This window comes from Erinaceus europaeus, chromosome 3 (assembly GCF_950295315.1).
Source record: "Erinaceus europaeus chromosome 3, mEriEur2.1, whole genome shotgun sequence".
In the NCBI taxonomy this organism is placed as follows: Eukaryota; Metazoa; Chordata; class Mammalia; order Eulipotyphla; family Erinaceidae; genus Erinaceus; species Erinaceus europaeus.
The window spans coordinates 150408790-150432931 of NC_080164.1; the positions used below are offsets into that span (position 1 = coordinate 150408790).

Below are 24142 nucleotides of genomic sequence, written 5' to 3' on the forward strand. Positions count from 1 at the left end.
CTCCAGGGTTCTTGCTGGGGCTCTGTGCCTACACTATGAATCCACTGCTCCTGGAGGCCATTTTCTCCATTTTGTTGCCCTGTTGTTAATGTTATTTTTATTGTTGCCATTGCTGTTGTTATTGTTGGATAGAAAATAGAGAAATTGAGAGAGGAAGGGAAAACAGAGAGGGGGAGAGAAAAGATAAACATTTGCATACCTGCTTCACTGCTTGTGAAACGACCCCCCTGCAGGTAGGGAGCCAGGGGCTGAAACTGGGATCCTTGCACTGGTCCTTGGGCTTCACACCATGTGTGCTTAACCTACTGAGCTACCATCTAGCCCCAATCCTGTTTTATACAGCATATTCTGTAGCAAGCTGTTGTAGTTACTATGCTGTATGGCAACAGTGTTTGACAAGTTAATACACATTTCAGTTGTTCAACTTTAGTTTTTATCTTCTCCAAAGAATAATTTCATGACTCACCATTTAAGCAGTCTCAATTTTGTATGTCTGTTGAGGTAATCCAGTGAGTAAAGCACAGAGCTTGTGAGAATGAACTCTTGGATTGATTCTTGGCACTATATATATAAGAATGTTACTGTGATCTCTTAGTCCCTCTCTTTTATGAAAATAAAAAATAAACTATCTTAAAAAAAAACATTCTTGGGGCTGGGTGGTGGCTCTCCTAGTTGAGCACCCACCCCTTCTTTTATATTCCCATGGTAACTAGGCTTAACTACTTTATATACCCATTTCTCATTAAAGAATCATTTCCCTCCACAATTTATTTTTGAAGATTAAATTTGGATAAAAGTTCAGTTATCTTTCTGCTCAAAGTGTGGCTAAATTTAGGAAGAAAGTAGGGGGAAGAAAATTGGCAGCTATAAAAGAAATCCTTACAAATAGATTATATAAGAGAGTTCTTGAAGTTGTGATTTGAATATTAACATCTGAGGGTAGATATGAATGAATTCTTCTGTTGCTATTAATTTGAGATTTTACTTAAGTATTAAATATTTAGCCTCTGACAGTGAGTTAAACTCTCACATTGCAACTGCCCTTTGAGTAGTAGGTGGTTGTAAATATTATACCAAGGATATTTCAGACAGCTCTGATTCAACAGTCTTTCTTTTCTTCTGTTATAAGGTAATCATATTGTTTGTCTTTGCTCTAGGGGTACCTTTGGAATTGTGTCAGCCCTGGTCATCATTGGCTGGTGTAGTCTTTCAGCTTCCAAAATTTTCATTTCAGCTTTGGACATGGAAGGACAACAGCTTCTTGTTGCCTATCCTTGCGCCTTACTTTATGGACTTTTTGCCCTCCTCATGGTTTTCTGAAAAGTGTTTGAGATGATGTTACAAGATCCTATATTTCTGCTGCTGTTGTTGTTCAGATTATCCTGGAAATATATTAGCATTTGAATTTGGTAATATGATATATGTTTTCCCTCTGTTGAGAGAATGACAAGAAGAGTAGCAAGACAACACTTAAGGATGATGTTCTAATAACCTGTGTGGATTGAATGGTGTTTGCCTTTTAGTTTAGTGCATTAAAATTTTTTTTAAAAGCTTAAAATAAAAAAGGACATGGTTGTTGAGCTGATGAGCCCTGCTTTTCTCTGTGGATGTACTTCTGAGAAATTGTAAGCAAATAAAACCATATCCTGACTGGAAAAAGTATTCTACAGTGAGGTTTTTGAGAAAACTTCATAATGGATCCAACTATATGCATTTGGTTATAGTCATGTTGTCTACCTGTGGAGAACTGACAAGATGGGTTATACAGATTTTATTTATGAGGAGTCGAAAGACATCTTGTCTTTGAATTTATTTTCTTTAGCAACCATTATCTGATCTCATTTGGACAATGCAAAATCATGCCCCAGTATAATGCTCAGAAAATGTACCATTTGCTCTCTAAATAGATGAATGTGATTAGAGAAGATTCCATATGTTTCACTCTCTTCTATATCTTAAATGGCCCTTCAGTAAGGCTTTCCACATACTACATTATCATTGATAATTTGCTGTCACACTTTCTGAGATGATTTCTTCTCTGCTCAAAACTCCAATCTACTTTTCTTATTTCTCACTGTTAATATCAATAGATTACATTAATTTTTACTGAAAACTTTTATTGGAAAATAAAAATTCCGCAGGATCTTCTCACTACTAATTTGAACAATATACATGCACATATATGTTTTATAAATTTATATAGGTAAGTATACCATATATATATGTCACTTTCTTTGTTCTCCACAGCCATCTCTTTGACCTTAAATAATCAATATACTCCAATATATATGAAGTATTTTCCAATAGATGTTACATTTATCTAGATCTTTTAAATTTAATTTTTTGCCTTGCCACTATTTATTTATTTCCTTTTGTTGCCCTTGTTGTCTTACTGTTGTAGTTATTATTGTTGTTATTGATGTCGTTGTTGTTGGAAAGGACAGACAGAAATAGAGAGAGGAGGGGAAGACAGGGGGAAGAAAGATAGACACCTGCAGACCTGCTTCACCACTTGTGAAGCAGCTCCCCTCCTGGGCTCAAACCAGGATCCTTATGGCAGTCCCTGTGCTTTGTGCCGCCTGCACTTAACCCATTGTGCTACCACCTGACTCTCGTTTGTCACTGTTCTTAATTTGTCTTTAAGTATTTTGAGGCTAGAGAACTTTATATATATTAGTTCCTGATAATCAACAGGGGATTAAACATATCTATAAAATGAATGAATAAATGAATGAGACTAACTGGGTAAAATTGCTTTAAATTCAAGATACAGTTAGACATTTTTATTCATAAAATGCATAAATATGATATGTATTTACCATGAAAACTGATGATATAGGTATGACAGCTATAAAAAATAAAAATTTTATGTAAAAAATATATTTTACTATATATTTTTAAATTAAAATATATATTTTATATTTTATAACTTAAGAAATACTATGAATTCTGATGTGTATAAATCAGCAGAATAATAAAATACCTACAAATCAAATAAATATAAAAAGGAATATATGTTCTGTGAAAAAAAACATATTAGAGTTGTAGGGGTTTTATTTTGTTTTGTTGCACCCTATGACTTCACACCATGCAAATTCTTTATCTTTTAAATTGAAGAGAGAGTGAAGTACAGAGAGAGAGACAGTGGGAGAGGGGGAGAGAGGGGGAGAGAGAGGAAATAGAAACATCATGCCACTTGTCATGCACAGTGCTTCCATATGGTGGCAGGGCCTCAAATATGGGTTTTAACATTGTAAAACTCTACTGCACAAATTGTCTCCTGATTCCTAGGGCACTTTTTCCCCCTTTCTTTTTAAGACTAGGGATCATACAGATGTATTACATTTCAGGATGAACAACTGCACTGTGTAAAAAAATCTCCCTAAATTATATGTATAGGTTTAATAGAATTCCAATTAAAATATTAGAAGTATTTTTCTTTGTAGTTGACAAAGTGATTTTAAGGTTAACTGGAAAATAAGTAAATATATAACCATAGAAAGCAGAAAACAATTTTAAATCTTATTACAGTAGATGGTGAGTTTAATTATTTCTTATTTCTATGGGTGAATGTTGGGCATATATATGAAAATATTTTAGGAGAGTCATAACATGATAAATTACATGCATTAAATTTTAATACTTCCTGTATTTACTGAAGATTACTATGGACTGATCTAGATGTTTTATTCATTATTAACTTATTTAATCCTTACAGTATTGCTATGAAGTGTTAAGATTATCACTTTTGTTTTACAGATGAAGCTTCTGAGTTATAGAGAAGCTACATTATTTAAGCCCTGTTTGCTAGTTGAATCAGAATTTACACAAGGTTATTAAGAGACAATAACCAGGTTTTAAATCAGGGAAGATGATTCCAGAACATAAAACCACAACATACTTACACATTGTCACTGAGCAAAAATCTCCATTATTTCCTTGGGAACATCAGTTGTCTACTACCTATTCTACTCATTTATTCCTTCCCTTCTACTTTGGTAAATACTAGACAGAACCAGAGTTTTACCTACCAGGGGAAAATACTATGCTAATTACATAGAGGAAGAATCCAGAATTTCTTTTTTTTTTCTTTGTTTTGCCTCCAGGATTATTTCTGGGGCTCATTGCCTGCACCATGAATCCACTGCTCCTGGAGGTCATTTTCCCCCCTTTTGTTGCCCTTGTTGTTGTAGCCTTGTTGTTGTGTTTATTAATTGTTGTTGTTGATGTCATTTGTTGTTGGGTTGGACAGAGAGAAATGGAGAAAGGAGGGGAAGACAGAGAGTCAGAGAGAAAGATAGACACCTGCAGACCTGCTTCACCACTTGTGAAGCAACTCCCCTGCAGGTGGGGATCTGGGGCTCGGACTGGGATCCTTACGCAGGTCCTTGTGCTTTGTGCCATGTGCGCTTAACGCCGCTGCGCTGACCCCCAGAATCCAGAATTTCTGAAAGAACTTAAGTGACACTAAGTGAATCTTGGTACCTTTTTTTTGAATTATAGTTGAAATAAGTTATCAAGACTCAGATTTAATTAGCATTTGGGCAGAAAGAAATCATAGCATAGGACCTTTACCCTAATTTCAGTGAGTGTGTTAACTATATGTATTTGTATAAAATTAAAGTATATTTCTTTTTAAGTGAATGGTAAAATGTATTTATTATCTGAAGCGTCTGTTATATAATAGATAATAGTACAAAAAGAAATTTATCTGTTTGAGATACTTAATTAGAAGTGTGTGTGTGTGTGTGTGTGTGTGTGTGTGTGTGTGTGTGTGTGTGTGTATTCAGTTAATAGACCTATAGGCCTTGGCAAACTTTTCCATTTTCTTTTTTCCTCAAATGCTTTCAACTTCTTTTATCAGAGAATATAACATTTTCCCACTTTTCTGTCTTTACAGGTTAGATAAAAGTAACATGTAATGTGCTAAGGGTAAATGGCACAATTGGAGTCGAGAATAGCCTTCATTTCTACAGCAATGATTGGGGACATGTGCTGAAAATAAAAGTCCTGAATTACTCAGAGTCAGGTGCCCCAGTTCACAACAGTTTAACTAGGGCAGTGGCCTTTGCAACACCAACAAATGCTTTTCTACTCTGTTCTGGTTTTCCAGTGAAGACTGTCAACTGTAAAACTACATCGACTTTCTCCAACTCTTCTTTTTCTTAGGGCATTGAAGAACAGATTCTGTTTTTTTTTTATAACACAATCAAGGCTCTGTAGTTCTCGAATATGTTTTCACTTCTAGATTGGAAGCCTGGAGTAGTTAAAAAAAACCCAACCAAGCTGTGTCATAAGGCATCTGTGCTGATGATGCCCCAAAATGTGTTTTTAGGGAAAAAGAATAGACTTAGAGTAGGCAGGTAAGTTTCATGGATTTTACACTGCTGATTTACCGATTAACTATGCAAACTTGTGAAAATATTATGCACAAGGACTTTGATGTAGAACAAAGTAGGAAAGAAGGAATGAAAGAAGGAAAAAAAAAGAAATAGCAGAATTTGGTATTACAATCTTCACTCTGCACAAAAAATAGCTTGGTGAATGTGAAAGCATTACATACATTTCTGAATCTCATTCTCTCAGATGAAAGTGGAAAAGAATGATGCAGAATTTACAAAGTCCTTATGAGGACTACGAAAGATGTTGCATATATATTATCTACCTCATTACTTACAAATAGTAACTATTCAGTAAATGGAAATTTGCTCATTTCTTTGATTGTTTAAGAAAGACTTTTTTTCCTCATTTTATCATAAGTACAATAATAGGTAAGGATGACGGCTTCAGTGGTGTATAATTGTGTATACAATTGCATGAAAACAGTTGTTTTGGTAGAGTTGTACATTGGTGAGGGGAATCATGTCAAAAACAGCTAAACTATTTTTAAGTATTACTGAAAGTATTAATTCATTGTTATGAATTTGGATGTCTCTCTATTCTTTTTTCTCTCTCTCTCTCTTTTTACCACAGCACTGATCAACTCTGGCATATGATGGTGCAGGGATTTGAACCTGAGACATTGGAGCTTCAAGCATGAAAATCTACTTACATGAAACCATCATGTTTTTTCCCCAGACCTTAAGTGTTATGAATTTGGGGGAAAAAGCTTTTTTTTTTTTTTTTGAAGTTTAACAAAGTGCCCAACATTTTAACTTCTTTCTTTTATTCCAGTTATCTTCCATCTCTCAAAGCATCTATTGGTTATACCCTGTTACCTCATGACACATAAACAAGGACAGCCAGTCAGATCTTATTTACATTTCTGATGCCGGTAATGTGGAATAAAAACAGAGGAACAATTAAAACTATGCATGAGGACAGGGCTAGATAGCATAATGGTTACAGAGGAACAATTAAAACTATGCATGAGGACAGGGCTAGATAGCATAATGGTTATGTAAAGAGACTCTCTTGCCTGAGGCTCTAAATTTCCATGTTCAATCTCCTGTACCACCACAAACCAGAGCTGAGGAGTGCTCTGGTAAAAAACAAAGGAACAAAACTATGCATGAAAGGAAGACCAGCTTCAGGCAGCAATGGTGTCTATACATACATAATTGGGTCACACCGGCTTGCTGACATTTGCTTTCAGACAAGACTTGGGCTATATCCTCTGCTGATACTTCTAAAATTTTGTTTTAATGGATTACAGTCTAGTCTTTAACACATAGGCACAGCCTCTCATCTCCCCTTGATTCGGTGTCTAGGAGACACGCCAGGACCCCAGTGTGTTTCTTTCACTCCTCAGAGTCCTCTGTTTTGTTGTCATAGGTTACAGTGTTACAGTCAACTCCTTTTAACTGTCTTTTATTTTTAAGTTCCATCTGTGAGATCATTTGGTGTTGACCTTTGCCTTTCTGGCTTGTCTCACTCAACATGATGCCTTCAAGTACTGATCAAGATATTGCAAAGGAGATATCTCTTTTATGAACTATACCCTTTCCTCAGCTTCATCTTCTTAAGTTTGTTTTTATGCTCTATTCCATGTCCTTCTTATAAATCTCCCCCTGTCTATTTTTTATGTCCAGAGCACTGCTCAGCTCAGGCTCTGATGTTGAGAACAGATCTTTTCATGCTTGTTCTATGAGCTACCGCTGTGTTATCTTCCTGGCCCCTGTTTTCTTTTCATATTAACCAGAATACTTTTCTTTATTTGCAATCAAGGACTCCACGTATTAGTAAATCTGTGAGCATCTCTCTATCTTGGTTTCACCAAATCTTTGGGTGAAAATTATTAATAGGTTGTAATTGAAGACTTGAAATAATCATAATATTTTTTATTATTTAAGCAGACACGACTATTATATGTAATGCAGCTCTCAGTGGTGAGCTATAACACCTTACAGTTAGGCACTACCACTTAGAACAACACAAAAGATGGCATCTGAAGATGAATTTAACCTGGGGAGAGAATTTTGGTAATGTAAGTTTAACTCTCAGACTCATGGGGTAGATTGAAAACAAGGTTTTTATCTGTTATGCCCACAAACTGGCAAGACTGTATTTGTTGGTGTTTTATGTATTTTAGAGGAGTAAGTCAATTTAGAAGAAAATCAATTGATAACAAGTAACGTGCTAAATATTCCTAGAGGTAAGGGTGAAGGGGAGATAGCATAATGGTTATGCAAAGAGACTCTAATGCCTGAGACTCCAAAGTCTCATGTTCAGTCCCTGTACCACCGTAAACCAAGGCTGAGCAGTGCTCAGGTAAAATAAATAAATAAAAAAGTAAACATTTCTTGAGGTGATATCCAGAGGAGGACTAGAAGGAATGGTAAAGAACTTCATCCAATCTCTGAGCAGAAAACTCTTCCACTGCCCTGGTTAAAAAGTGTGCAAAAACGTAGTGACTGCCTATAACCAACGTCAGTGTGATCATTGCCTGCATGTTCATTACAATCTCTCTTGTTTTATAAAATGTGGAAGCTAAGAGAATCATCTCTGCTTAATAAAAAAGTACTGAGCATTGTAGATTAATTTTCATTCTTAACCTGCCTTGGAAGATCATGTATTACACAAACATTGGTGAGAGAAGCCAGTACAAATATAATCAGGATGTTTTCATGTCAGAAGTGTATTAGAAAGGCTATTATACAATTCTTTAAAAAAAATTGGGACTCTCTGAAAATGTAATTTTTTATAGATGCTCTCAAATACTGTTTACTATTTTTCTGTGTTTTGATAATCTCCATTTCCCTAGAAAGAATGTTGGAATGAGTCCCCAAAATATCTATAATATGTAACCATAATTTTATTCTTAATGTTATTTTTATAAACATGGACTAAAAAAAGCATCTATTTTACATCTATGTACATGTGACCCTGTGCTCGTCCTCTGCAGAGTCTGGTATAATACTTTACACACCTATAATATATTCCTTACTTATCTACCCTGAGTCAAGAGTGCTATTAAGAAACAAGGTTTAATTAAAATAATAAATCAGAAATAATAAATAACTTGTCCCTGATGAATGATATGCACTAATGCTTACTTGATCTTATTAGAATTACCACCTCTAGGAAGATTTTAAAGTTAAATTCCCTTTAGCAAAAACCCTTTTCAGTACACCTCTTGTCATTTGCAGACCTCAATAAAATATGCTTCTTAAATAGGAATTAGTATTTTCTTACACACTTTGGTTTCTCTCAGACTTTGTTTCATTAAATAATGGAAAAATTCTATGTATTAAACTGTGCTTTAATCATAATCTAAGTTCATCCTGAAAGAATTCTTCATAACTTGAGCAAAATAGAATAACCCAGAATTTATTTAAATGATCATTAGAACCATACTGCTTTGGGGGCCAGGTGGTTAAGTAACATATTACCTGGTTAAGTAACATATTACCATGCACAGAAGGACCCAGGATTGAGGCCTTGCTCACCGACCTACAGAGTGGATGCTTCATGAACAATGTAGCAGGGCTGCAGGTATCTCTCTTTCTCTATTTCCTCCTCCCTTCTCAATTTCTCTCTGTCCTATCTAATAAAAGTTAAAATTAAGGGTATGTATATTGACGGGGGGATGGCCACTGGGAGTGGTGGATTCATACAGCAGGCACCAAGCTCCAGCAATTACCCTGGTGGCAAACAAACAAACAAATAGACAAGCATACAGATTATCTACAGTTTCACAAAACTTCAGAACTAACAGCAATTTCATTGTGAAAATCCCTCTACCCAGTGATTCAGAACTGTCAGTGCCAACCCTCTACTGAGCCTCTGGGTGTGCACTCCATGTGTATGGGCCCTTGGGGGTGTTCAAATACTTCCACTTTGGTTTCCACTTCTTTCATTCTAAAGGTAGAAGGGGAAAACCAAAACTTCTTTATATATGTATACAGTATGAATGCAGGAAATATCTAAAGAATTAATACATGACGATCAACTGTTTTAGTGTTTACATGTAATGTTTCAGTAGTTGAATTTTATTAAACTCATGAAAAATATAAACTAAAGATATAACTAAGAATAAATAGAATGCTCTTCCTATATATTTCCATATCATCCTGTACCTATTCCTGTTAGAAATATTAGAAATAAGCTATTTTTTGGTTATGGGTTAGTGAAGCTTAAGAGTTTTTCGAGTTTTACTTATGAGACAGATAAACAGATAATTAGATACATAGATAAAGCAACCCACTCTCTGTCACACAGAAAGAGTGTGAATTTCTAGGAACCAAACTTTGAGCTCATACATCCAAGTTCAGGTCTCTTAGCATTTGATCCACTTCTCTGGTTGTAGTTTAAGATTCTTAAAAACACTGACCACAGAGCTGGAGAGATATCACTCTGGTTATATAAAATAATAATGATAATAATAAAATAAAAGACTTTCATGTTTGAGGTTTCAAAGCTCCTAGGTTCATTCCCCAGCACTACCATAAACCTGAGCTGAGCAGTGCTCTGGAAAAACAAACAAGAGAGCAAACACTGACTATATTAGTTAGTCTGGTTTGCCATCATTTAGTAATACAGACTAAATGGCTCAAAGGACATAAATGAATATTTCATAGTTCTGGACACTATATGCCCCAAACCAAAATGTTAATAAGTTTTATTTTTTCTGAACCCCCCCCCCCATTAGTTTGTCTTTTCTGTATCCTTACCTGGTCTTTCTTTAGTCTATATTTTCTATGTCTTAATCTCCTAGTATTAGAAAAAAGCCATATTGGATAAAGGCCAATATTGGATATGATCTTATTTTACTTTATCTCTTTAAAGATAAAATACAGTAACATTCTAAAGTACTAAGATTGGGGGGCCAGGTGGTGGCGCACCTAGTTAAGCATTCACATCACAGTGTTCAAGGACCCAGATTGAAGCCCCTGGTCTCCAACTTCCGGGAGGAGCTTCCCCTCCCCTCTCAATTTGTCTATCCAATGATAAATAAATAAGTATTTTTTTAAAAACCCAAGATTTAGGTCTTTGATATATAAATCTGTGTGTGTGGGGGGGGGTTACATAGCTCACTGCACAGCACTCTCCATATCTGATTAGTTTTATACTTTCACCATAAAAAATGTTGAGTTTTACATACTCAGTGAAAGAAGACTGATGTCAAAGTTAGTATTGTTTCTTGCATACCATCTAGATATTCAAGTCATTTCAAATGTCTTCTTCAGTTTTTTAAGAACAAATATTTTTTCATAACACCCTCCAGTACCCTTTGGGTAGAATTCCCTGTATCCATTTTACCACCTGGATGATGAATAGATTATCATGATGTGGGAGGATTACATTACATTAGTCAGTGATAGAATAGACAATGAGGGCAGTCTTAGCATGTGTTGTTACCTAAGAGGTCAGATGGGCTTCTTCAAGAAAGCCCTAAGCCTCTAAACAATTTAATAAAATTAGTGTGTGGTAAGGACAGACGCATGCACTTCTAACATGAAACCAATTTCACATAATTTGAAATCTATTCACTGGAGCAGCCATCCATGGATCAGTTCTCAAATATTCTTGAACCTGAAATGTCTGTTAAGGTACAATTGATACTGTCAACATTCCTTGCACAATTTTAATGAGAAAAAAAATTAAAAGCACACTTCTCTGTATGGTCAGTCATTAATCACTGTAATGAAAACTGGGAAGTAAATTAACTGATACTATAACCTCTTCTCCTTCAGAAGCTAAGTAATCATAAAGGTATCATGGGAAAATTGGTTATATCTGAATAATAGTTTTTTTTAAAGGAGTGATTATAATTAAAAATGTTAAAAATCAAAGCTTTTCTATTTGGTTGCTTTAAAAGAAAAACATTGTAAGAATGTCAGACTCAGAGTAGTGCTGTAATTGTTCCCCACTGTCACTTCTATTCCTCTGAGATCATGCCACCCCCTCTTTCTTGCTACTGCCTCCTCTTGGGATCCCTTTGTTTCCACTGAAGACTTAAGACCCCTATTCAGTCCTCCCTTTCCTCAAAGGTATGAATCCTCCTAACAGACCTGCGTGTCTATCTTGTTCTCTATTCTCTGAGGCCATAGATGACTCTAGTCACTTAGATTTCTCCTCTTTCAGCATCCTTCTACCACAAACACATTCTCATGCAGCTCTTTCTTAATATTGTTTCATCTCGAGAAATATTTCATTAGCATCCTAGTCCATCAGTTCTTTCTTTTTACAAGATGTATTTATTTATTTATGAGACAGAAGGGAAAAAGAGAGAACCAGAGCAACACCCTTGCATTGTAATGCTGTGGGTTAAACTCAGGACAACATACTTGCAAGTTCACTCACTGCATTTTTTAAATTCACTGTAGCATTTTCTTTCATCCTAAGACACCAGACAAAATGGTTCTTCCTCTTCTGGAACCAGAGGTGCTACCATTGTACTCCTAAAGTCACTCATCTTTTTAACGGCTTGCTTTGCTAAGCTGCATGTGACTTTAAATTAATATATACTCCTGGTTTCCTAATTTTTTACTTGCTCTCATAGGAATGGCTGGAAACTGGTAATTACAAAACTGTATTGACCAGCTTGGTTTCAAGTTCATAAACCAAAAGATCGAATGGGTTAGACCAAAGTTACTCAATATTTATGAAAGTAAAGCATGCTCACTGTACAACTAATAAAAGCAAATACAGAATTAAAAGGGGAGGAAGAAGACATTTATAATATATAGATATATTACTCTTGGGGGTCGGGTGGTGGCACAGTGGGTTAAGCGGTGCATACGTAAGGATCCAGGTTTGAGGCCTTGCTCTCCACCAGCATGTATTCAGGTGTCTGTCTTTCTCTCTTACTCTTTAGCCTCCCTTCCTTCTCAATTTCTTTCTGTTGTCAAATAAAAACAAAGTAGAAAGAAAAAGAAAAAGGAAAAAATTACTGCCAGGAGCAGTGGATTCATAGTGCAGCCACAAAGTTATGGGAATAACCCTGGTGGCAAAAACAAAACAAAACAACAACAAAAAATACACCTGGAAAAGAGAGATATTGCTGTTAACATTTATATAATGTCCTTTTAATCTTAAAGTATATAACTGACAAAGTATGCATATTGCTCTTACAAATTACAAAATAGAGAAATAACAAATTTCTTGTAATATTAAAAAATGCAGCTATTCTATATCATGAAATTTATTTCCAAAGTCCAGTTCTTAAATACTGTATAATATTTTCCCTTTTAAACTTATTATGCTTTATTTTTATCTGCCCGTTACTGGTAGATATGTTAGTTGTTACTGACATATATGTATATTCTTCAATATATATATTTTGATTACTTAGTAATTTTTTCTTTTTTTAAATTTATTTTTAAAAAGGGACATGAACAAAAACATAGATTAAGAGGGGTACAACTCCACACAATTCTCACCACCAGATCTCTGTATCCCATCCCCTCCCTTGATAGCTTTCCTATTCTTTATCCCTCTGGGCCTATCGACCCAAGGTCATTGTGGGATGCAGAAGGTGGAAGGTCTGGCTTCCCTGCTTAATTGCTTCCCTGCTTAACATGGGGGTTGACTGGTGCATTCATACTCCCAGCCTGCCTCTCTCTTTCCCTAGTAGGGTGGGGCTCTGGGGAAGTGGAGCTCCAGGACACATTGGTGGGGTCGTCTGTCCAGAGAAGTCTGGTCGGCATCGTGCTAGCATCTGGAACCTGGTGACTGAAAAGAGAGTTAACATACAAAGCCAAACAAATTGTTGAACAATCATGGACCTAAAGGCTGGAATACTGCAGATGAAGTGTTGGGGGGTATCCTTCATTCTGTAGATAACTAGTAGGCATATTTTAGTAATAGTTCAAAGGGCCTGTACCTATACTAGTTTTTTTTTTTTTCCTCTGAGCCTGAAATCTGATATGCAGGTGGATCTAAGTTATTGTCTGGGGAGGTGATGTCGTGGCTGGAAAAGGGACAGAAAGCTGGATCAGGGAAGAAAGTAGCTCCTTAATATGGGGAAGGGGTATAAGTATTGTTGACTGTAAACCCCATCGATTTGATTTGGTCTGGGGCCCATATTCAGCTTAGGAGCCTATGTGACCTCTGTATCCCTGTAGATCTGAGCTCACATTCTGTGATCATGAGTAGGAACATTCCAAGCTGCCCCAATATCGACCCATCTTCCTCAGGTGTAGCATAGAGTATGTTGTCCATCCTCCCTTCAGAGGATGGAACATTCTCTACCATTGTTGATCCAAGTTGAGGGCTGTTGGTATGCTTCTGGATTCTGCTTGTGAAGCCTTCTGTTTTTATCATCACATTGGGTTCACTTGTGTTGCTTGCGATGTGTTCTGTTTGCATGTTCACTGTTGGCTGGGCACCCCCCTGCCTCCGGCACATTGGTTTGGTCTCCCCCCCCCCACCTCTGGGACATTTGGTTTAGTCCTCACTGCTTTGCGCTTTTTCCTTCTCCCCGCCCCCTATCGTATGTATTTCCTTTGTTCTTGACTCTTCCACCTCAGGAGAGGGAAGGACAGGATTGTGATTAGAGATAGTTTAGATTGCGCTGCGTTCCACATGAATAAAGACTGAGCTGCATAACCACTCAGCCATGAGTCCCTGGTCATCTCTCTCTCCCACCAGCGAAGCCAGCATGGCAGAGGGCAATGTACTATGTGGGGCCCACAAAGGGGTCTATTTTGTTGTTCCTGATAGAGATGACCGGTAACAATGGAGAGAGGGATTTATTTGAGGTCTAGGCCCATCATGTCTGGGTATCTCAGGACTCCCTGAATAGGGCCCCAGCTGATGGGCTGATAGTGACTAAAGAGTCATCATTAAAGTATGCCAGTCTCTTGCCCTTATTTAGCTTTTGCAGTCCTTGCTTTGCTAAGGTTAGCTTTGGAGTGAGTGAGAGAACTGCAATAGGAAGTAGGTGAGGAGGGTATCAAAGTCTAATTAATACTATTTCATCAGGAATTTTACTGATTCACTGCAGACTATTGTGTATGTTTGCTTTCAGGTGTATATATTTTGCCCTAGTTTATGGATACCTGTGAACATATGCTCTATCTCACAGGGCCTAATCTGTATCTAGATTTTGGGACTTTGTTAGGAAGTGAACCTCCTGGAACTGAATTAGAGAATACTATGAAAGGAAAGGTCTCACCCGAGTAATGAAGGTGAAGGGTTGTCATTCAACACCTGAAGTCTCTGGACAAAGTCTGAAGTGAAGCATGCTGAGGTGGTGCTCATTGTGTTGATTAGGTTGGGATTGGCGGATGCAATATTATTTGGTATGAATTGAGAGAAGCATACAGAAAGTGAGCCCCACCCTAGAGGTTCCAGGACTGGGGGAAATATAGACTCTATAGTGGAAATGTGAGGTTCCTGCTGCCTTAGGGTTCAAGAAGACAATAGATAGTTATTGTTATAATCACATTATTTGGTAATTGGGTTAACTTTGAAAAATCCCTTTGTTAGGATTTGCTGTATAATACCCAACATCACCATAATTTATGTCCTTTGACGTTATTTGTATATAGCTGTGCCACCAGTTGCTTCTGTTCTCCCTGGTCTAGGCTTTTGAGAAAGTCAACATCAAAGACACAGCCTATGTATTAAAAAAGACTCAGTTTGTACTTTAAAAAGTTTGAGACATACAATCAATTTTTCCCCTCATATTAAATAGTGATTTATATGACTACAAATTGATAGCTGTGTACATAAACACTGTTCCCACCACCAAAAGACTATGTCCCACCCCACAAACCCCCCCCCCCCATCATCCCCCCTCCACCGCTGCTGCTCCTGGAAACTGAATATCCACCCTCACCCTTACCACAGGATTTTTACTTTGGTAAAAATCTATTCTGGACTGAGTCAAATCCTGTTAGTTTCCCTTCCTGTTCTTCTTTCTCAACTTCTATTGATGAGTGGGATCATCCCATACTCATCTTTATCTTCCTGACTTAGCTCACTTAACATAATTCCTTCTAGCTCCATCCAAGATAGGTCAGAGAAGGTGGGTTTATTGTTCTTAATAGCTGCATAGTATTCCATTGTGTATATATACTGCAGCTTTCTCAGCCACTCATCTGTTGTTGGGCACCTGTGTGTTTCACAAACAAATTCTACAAAACCTTCAGGAAACAGTTAATACTTATACTTCTAAAGCTCTTTCACAAGATCAAAGAAACAGGAACACTTCCTTCCACCTTCTATGAAGCCAACATCACCCTGATACCAAAAGCAGATAGGGACACAGCAAAAAAGGAAAAATACAGACCAATATCTCTGATGAACACAGATGCCAAAATATTAAACAAGATCTTGGCCAACCAGATACAGCAGTATATCAAAAAGATTGTTCATCAAGACCAAGTGGGATTTATCCCAGGAATGCAAGGCTGGTTCAACAGCCATAAGTCAATCAATGTCATTCACCACATCAATAAAAGCAAAACCAAAAACCACATGATTGTCTCAATAGATGCAGAGAAAGCCCTTGACAAAATCCAACATCCATTCATGCTCAAACCTATACAAAAAATGGGAGGGGGTCGGGTCGTGGCGCAGTGGGTTAAGCGCATGTGGCGCAAAGCGCAGGAACCAGCGTAAAGATCCCGGTTCGAGCCCCCGGCTCCCCACCTGCAGGGGAGTCACTTCACAAGCGGTGAAGCAGGTCTGCAGGTGTCTATCTTTCTCTCCCCTTCTCTGTCTTCCCCTCCTCTCTCCATTTCTCTCTGTCCTATCCAACAACGAATTGCGTCAACAAGGGCAATAATAATAATAACCACAAGGAAGCTACAACAAGGGCAACAAAAGGGGGAAAAATGGGAATAGATGGGAAATTCCTCAAGATAGTGGAGTCCATATATAGCAAACCTACAGCCAACATAATACTCAATGGACAGAAACTGAAAGCATTCCCCCTCAGATTGGGGACTAGACATGGATGTCCATTATCAACATTACTCTTCAATGTGGTATTGGAAGTTCTTGCCATAGCAATCAGTCAAGAGAAAGAAATCAAAGGAACTTTTTTCTATAGTGAGTCTCTAAAGACAGAACTTGAGAGCTCATGTAAACAACAAAGACAAGGTTTCTCTTTCATTTTTTAATTGGGGGGATTAATGGTTTAAGTAAAAACAATTATTGATAGATTGATAAAATTTCTTAGTATTTTGCAAAACTCTCTCACCCCTATCGTAGGTCCTCCTCAACCATCATGCACCAGGATCTGAATGTGCCCCTCCCACCACCTGAGTGTTTTGCTTTGGTGCAGTACACCAAGCACAGTCCATATTCTACTTTGTGTTTCCCCTTCCTGTTCTTATTTCTCAATTTCTGCCCATAAGTGAGAAAATCTCAGATTCAGCCTTCTCTTTCTGGTTTATCTCACTTAATGTGATTCCTTTAAGCTCTATCCAAGATGAGGTGAAGGAGGTGATTCCATAATTCTTAATAGCTGAGTAGTATTCCATCAAATAGATATTCATATCACAAGTTTCTTTGATAATTATTGGGGCTTGGTGTCATTGTCACGGCTCCACCATCCCTGGTGCCAATTTTATTTACTTTTTAACTAAGTGGAGAGAGAGGGAGAGAAAGAGAGAGAGAGAGAGAGAGAGAGAGAGAGATGGAGAGACAGAGAGAAAGAACTTGAACCTGGGAGCACTGGGACCTCAATCATGCAAGTCTGGTGAGATCCCATTCACTGAAACCACCATGTTTCACAAGTTGTGGGACATTGTATTCCAGAGATGTGAAACAAGAGTTTTATAGAGTATTAGAAGGGCAAAACGGATTCAGAATATAGCTGGTTAGGAGGATTTCCTGGGAAAACTAACTGGTCCTGTTTTCTAGGATGAGGTAGTTAATTGAAGCTGAGTAGAAGGATTATGATTACTGCATGCTAGACTTCCTTGACAGTGAGGGTTTTCCTGTGAGTATGAAATGATTGAGTTGAGATTTGTAATGGACCAGGTATCAGAGAAGGTTATTTTATGGCTTCTATAAATGAACTGAATCAACTTATGTTGTGAATGTCCATGTCTTTAGGAAGTCGATGGGAAAATCTATTAAAACATTTTATGTCATATTGTTCAAGACTTGTGAGGTCTAAGACACTAATTTTTTTTAAAGATATGTGTAAAGCTAGCTCTTGCATGCCAAGTTTTTCCCTTAAAGGTAGAGCTTAAATCTCATTTCAGTTTCTTTCGCATCTGTTTCTATGTACTCCTTTCTAAAGCTTTGTAAGTTTAAGTCAATTATCACAACTTTTAGCAATGAAATATTTTGATTTTGGTGTGTTACCCAGTTGTGGTGTTTGCCTCATCCTCATCAATAATCTTTTGAAGCAAGTTTTTCTTAGTAAAAATGTAAATACTTAATAAAGATGGGAATTTGTTTATATAAATATATAAAGGCACTATCTAATTTGTGTTCTGTGAATCTAAAGAAGTCACTTGTATGTAATTTTAGAAGTGAAAGCACCCTTTTTTCATAATGTAGATTGTTGTTTTGTACTCAATACTTTGCCTTTGAATTTTTTCAGGGACTTAATTTGGAAATTAGAGAATTTTCTCTACATATTCACTTTTCATGGTGTAGGTATTAAGTGCGCACTGCTATCCAGTTTTGTATATTCTTGTGGAGATATTTACCTGTGTGGGTGTGTGATAATCAGTTGCTCACAAAGAGGTAAGAAGCAGTGCACAAGAAGGCACTGTGGGCCTTAACTACATGTTAGTTTGAAGGAGAGAATGTATATAACTGTTCTAACAAGTCAATTAAAAAAATCTATGAAGAACATTATTGACATAATTGACAAAATTAAATATAGCTTGTTGAATGTCCTGGCTTTGATAACTATGTTATGATCATGCAGTAAAATGTCCTTTTTCTTAGTAGGTGTGTACCAAAACATTTAAAAGTAAGATTATCAACTCTGAATTGGTTAAAGAAAAAAAAATTGTATAAATAGAAAAATGTGGCAAGATGCTTACAGGTAAATCTGGGTGTATTAGTTCATTGTACTGTTCTATAAAAATGGTATGATCAGTTTGAAGTTTTTTTTTAAAAAGCTGGAGAAATGAAAGTAAAACAAAAATAAATTAACTCAAGGTAGCTCAAATCAAATTAACTACTGATATTTTATTTAAGGCAAGAGATTTGATATGGGAAAGCAGAAGACTTTGAACCATTGTGTTTTGAGATGATTACCTTATAACAGACGATCAGCTCATGCTACCAATATTCTGGCCCATCTTCTTATCACAGTTTCAATCTTCGGGTATCTGCATTACTTTTTTAGAATTATTATTATTTTTAAAGATTTATTTATTTATAACAGGGAGGGAATTGGTTAATAGAGAAAAGGAGAGAATTGCAGGACCACTCAGCTCTGGCAGTAGCTCACTTGAACCTGTGAACTTTGGGGCCTCAGGTATAGCAAGTTGGTATTAACTCTACCAGGTGAGCTATTTTCCTATTCTGGAGTTCTTCTCTGAATTGCTAATATTCGTATAATAATAACAATAAAAATAATATCTTCTAAGTCTGTTTAGCCAGAATTTCCACCGTTCTTATCTAGATACCTCTGATACCTAATCAAATTTCTCATCGTCACTATTCCTAAGGTAATATCCAGTCTCCTGCCTTGCTCTCAGCTCAAGAACCCTGTCATGTTGGTTAGTAGACACCTTCCTTATGCCTGATATTCTTTACTTTTACTAAATTTCCACCCACTGATGTTACCCTGATTCTTGCTTATGCATTCTTGATTTTTCATATTGTATTTGGATCTGAAGTCTTTTCTATTCAATAATTCCTAAGTAAAACTACATTTAAATTGTTTCAATTACTTTCCAATTATGGTAACTTTAAAAATATTAACTAAATATTTGTTGAGTGGAATGGAGTCCTCACTATATCTCAGTAATATCAGTTCTGTGGTTATTCTAATTAAAAAAACATTTTAGCACATTTGAAAAAATTGTAAATTATAAGAAATACTTTAAAATGTACCTTTTATCCTCCACTTTGCTTTTATTACTATCTATAAACACTATTTCATTTTTTTAATTTCTTTATTGGGGAATTAATGTTTTACATTCGACAGTAAATACAGTAGTTTGTACATGCATAACATTTCTCAGTTTTCCATATAACAATACAACTCCCTTTAGGTCCTCTGTCATCCTTCTTGGACCTGTATCCCCCCCCCCCCAAACCACCCCAGAGTCTTTAACTTTGGTGCAATACGCCAATTCCAGTTCAGGTTCTAATTGTGTTATAAACACTATTTTAAAACACAGCAATATCCTAAGTGGTCATTCCTTCTCTGAAAATAATCAATTTCCAGGCCCGACTAACATGAGAAAATTTAAAATTTCTGTTTTTTTTTCAATGATACATGAATGTTTTCTGAACAGCACATTCTGTCAAGGCATTTTTCTTTCATGCATAGCCTCTACCTGTAGCCTTGAATTTCCAAAGTAAATGTTGATGGAAGCATCTGAAGCTTGAACTTAAGAGTCAGCATCGATCAGCTTGCTGTATAAAGAGTGCATTTCCTGTGTCCTGTTGGCCCTACTGGTGAGGTATCTCTTGTCTTTGAATTATGAATAATGCTTCTAGGAGAAGCTGCTCTCTTAAATTTTTAAGCTGCATTTCAGTGGAGCTATTATAAAGGCAGATTTTGACTTGTTCACATGGGATATTTCATTGAAAAGAATCAGAGTGCCAAAGGAGTTTCATAGATTTGGCAACCTATTGTTGCCAGAGAAAGCTGATAAGAATTGTACATTCGTTAACAAGTATGCCACCCGAAATGGAATCAAGGAGTCTTATGAGCTAGGAAAGGTCACACCAGAGTAATGAAGCTGAAGGGTTGACATTCCAAGCCTGAAGTCTCTGGACACAGTCCGAAGTGAAGCATGTCAAGGTGGTACTGGTTGCATTGCTTAGGCTGGGATCAATAGATGCAGTATCAGTAGGTATGAATTGAGAGAAACATGTAGGAAAGTGAGCCCCACCCTAGAGGTGCCAGGCCTGGGAGAAATATGGGCTTTATAGAAAGAGAAAGGGGAAGTTTCCTGCTGCCTTAGTGCTTAAGAAGGCAATAGATAGTTATTGATATAACCAATTTATTTGGCAGCTGAGTTAACTTTGAAAATCCCATTGTTAGGATTTGCCGTATCATATAAGACCTCACCATAATTTAAGTTCTTTTACGGTATTTACATATAGCTGTATCTTATAACGTAATGCTATCAGTTGCTTCTGTTCTCCCTAGTCTGAGCTTTTAGGAGATTTAGTATTTCAAAGAACAAATCATTATTAGAAATGTATTAACAACTTGAGCCTGCTGTTAAAATTCAATCTGATTATCAATTTGAAGTTTTAAGTTTAGATTTAAGAAACATATACTCAGAGCTATGGTCTATGCATCATAAAGTTTGAGACATTCATTTCATTTCAGGTAGTGCACTTCTTCACAAAACCTCAAAACCTAGATATACACCAGGGGCCATGAGATAGTGCATATGTACATATATCCATAAGTTAGGAGAAAATATATACCTTAAAACAAAAGTGCACAATAATTTGCAGTGAGTCAATGAATGAAGCAATCAAGTAGAAAGACATAAAAAGACACCTTAAAGTACCTAATTAAACAGTTTCTACTTAGAAACACTAGACATACTCCTCACTTACCTCAGTCACATGACCCTCAATCACTCCAAAGCTAACCTTGTCAGAAAAAATTAGGGATTACAAAAGCTGAATAAGGGCAAGAGACTGGCATACTTTAATGAAGACTCTTTAGTCACTACCAGACCACCCCATCATTGGGGCCCATCAGAAGGTGCTGGGATTCCCACACAGACATGATGGGCCTAGACCACCACAGTCACTGGTCATATCCATCAGGAACTACATAATGGACCCCTTTGTGAGCCCCCATAAGACCTTGCCTGCAATGTGACTCAACAATGGTAGGGGATATTTCATTCTCCAAAGGGAGTTTGGATAACATACTCTACTTACTACCTGAGGAAGATGGTTCCTGAAATTAGTGCAGCCTAGAATGTTCCTAGCTGTGATGATAGAATGTTAGTTCAGAGCTATAGGGATGCAGAGGTTACATAGGTTTCTGTGCTGAATATGGGCCCCAGATCAAATCAATGGGGTTTACAGTTAACAATACTTATGTACTTTCCCCATATTTGGGAGCTACTCTCTTCCCTGATCCAGCTTTTTAGTCACACATTCAAAAGAAATAATCTCCAATCTAGAAGATATGGCCAGCCCACTCTTTGAATTCAAAGGTGAGGGAGAGGGATGGTTCAAAAAGATTGAAACAACTCTCTGTGAAGTTGCACTCTCCATGAAAAGATCAAATATAAGAGTAATAGGTATATCTGAGGAGCAAGACAAGGCCAATAGGCCCAGAGTCCGTTTTCAGAACAAGTTTAGCTGAGAACTTCCCTCACTTAGGAAACCATCAGAATAGTCTCATTCAAGAGGCAGAACTTTCACCCAGATTTATAAATACAAAAAGACCAATGCCAAGGCACATTATTTTAAAATTATCAAAAGTCAATGACAAGGGGGAAAAAATGCTGGCTGCTAGGTAAAAGAAAGAAGTCACATACAAAGGCAGAGCTATAAGATTTTCATCAGGTTTTTCTTCACAAACTCTAGAGGCAAGGAGAGAACTGAATGACATTAAAAATTCTAAATGAGAGGGAATTCCAGCCATGAATATTGTATCCTGAAAAATTATCCTTCACATATGAGGGTAAAAGTTTTCTTGCCAGGCTAGCATCGCGGGAGAGAGACCAGGCATCGTGGTAATACAATTCTTTATTCATGCAGATGCCCCAGAGTCAGGTGTGAGCTCAGTGGGTTAAGCCACGTGGTGCCAAACTGCAATAGCTGCCTCCCACTCTGCACACCAGCCCTTCTCCAGGTTGGGATGCTGGAGAGAAAAGAGAGTGAAACCAGGAACAGAAGAGTGCTTTATAGGTAAAACCGGAAGTGACAAGTCGGGAACAGAGATGGCTAGGAAAGGGGATGGAGAAAAGAAAGAGCAGGAAGGTTGCTAGGGTTTTAACTGGTGGGATTAATATACCCTGCAGGCAGGGCAGGTCTTGAGGTAGAAAGAAGATTGATCAGGCAAAACAATGATTATGTAAATAGGCCATACTATCAGCAATATAGCATGGAGCAGGGGTAGCTGGTTTAATGCCTGACATTTTCTCAAATATTTAAGAAATAAAGGAATTTGCCACAATCAACCCCACTTTACAAGAACTATTAAACCTAGTCCCACAAGAAAGGAGGAAGCAAAGGAATATATGTTCCAAACACCAAGTTGTAGATGCTACCATGATGCCAACCTGACTCCCCCAGACAGATGACCTCAACAATGTACACATGAACCCCACCTCTTCAGAGCCCTGCCACACTGTGGAAAGATAGATATAGGCTGGGATTATGGATCAACCTGCCAATGCCCATGTTCAGTGGAGAAGCAATTACAGAAGCCAGACCTCCCACCTTCTGTACCCCATGATGATCCTGCATCCATATTCCCAGAGGGATAAAGAATAGGAAAGCTTTCCTGGGAGGGGATGGGATAGGGAACTCTTGTGGTGGGAAATATATGGAATTTTACCTCTTATTCTATGGTTTTGTTGATATTGTCTATATTTTATTCTATAAGTAAATTAAATTTAAAAAAAGAAATATACTTTCTAGCATGTGTGTGAGCTGGATTTGAGCTTAGCTCCTACACTGAAGGAAGCTTTGGTGCTGCAGATTCTGGTCAATTTCAAGTATGGAGAAAATATTCAACTTTTTCTTGTTCTGTAATTGAGTTTTATTTTCAAAAAGATTTTGTGCTCTTTGTGAGTGCATGATTTTTGTGTGAATTAACTGTGGAATTTGAAAAAAAAAATGTTTATTGTCAGAAAAGGATCATTTGGATAAATACCACTGCCCTACAAACCTCAACAACCAAATGTTTTCAAAGCAAACAAAACTATGTGAAGCACTTGGAAATGCTTGAGAAACATTCATCACATACTCTTCTTAAAGTGATTCTTAAATTTATTACCCTAACACCAAAAGCTGGTCTTCTGTATGATCAAAGTGTTCCCCTTTGTATATGATTTTCAGTTTATTTATTTTTGTCAGGTGAACACTTCTTTCAACTAAACACTTTCAAGTGGCTTCAAATGTATTTATGGATATCAACTCTAGTGTTTAGAATACCAGATAAGCAAATTGGGTGTGTATACGTATCTATCTATGATCTATCTATTGATCTATCCATCTACTAATCTACTGTTTATCTATCCACTTGTTTCTCTGTTTCATTATTTTCTCACTTTTTAAAAAGATGAATTTTTACCCAATAAGTGACCTCCTGGCCCAATTAAGATTATTATTAACAAATTTGCTCTCAATTTTCCAGGATTTTTAATTTAACCACAGTTAATTTTTATTCTATCTACCAAGTAGAAGTATATGATATTGCAGACTGATATGTTTTTTATTTTTATGTAAGTTTTAATAAAAATTGAAATACATGTGGCTTACTTAGCAATAATGAATAGTGAAGCGTTTTACTATATAACACAAGTGTGTATATATATATATAAATTGTATAAAGTATTTAATGCTGGTTACTTTATTTTGTTCAGAATTTCCAAAGAAATTATTACAAAATGGATCA

At 36.8% G+C, this 24142-nt stretch overlaps 1 protein-coding gene across 5 annotated transcripts in view; it reads left to right on the top strand.

Annotated features, from left to right (window-relative positions):
- The window catches only part of YIPF7 (Yip1 domain family member 7), a 154099-nt gene that overhangs the window by 36608 nt on the left and 93349 nt on the right, over positions 1–24142 (top strand). The window contains exon 6 of one of the 5 annotated variants that reach the window (XM_060188114.1): positions 1158–1522. The exons of the other annotated variants lie outside the window; for them this stretch is intronic. Within the exon in view, the coding sequence (XP_060044097.1) occupies positions 1158–1320 (163 nt within the window). The 3' untranslated portion in view covers positions 1321–1522. Of the gene's footprint in view, positions 1–1157; positions 1523–24142 lie in introns of those variants that run through there. 5 annotated transcript variants of the gene reach the window in all.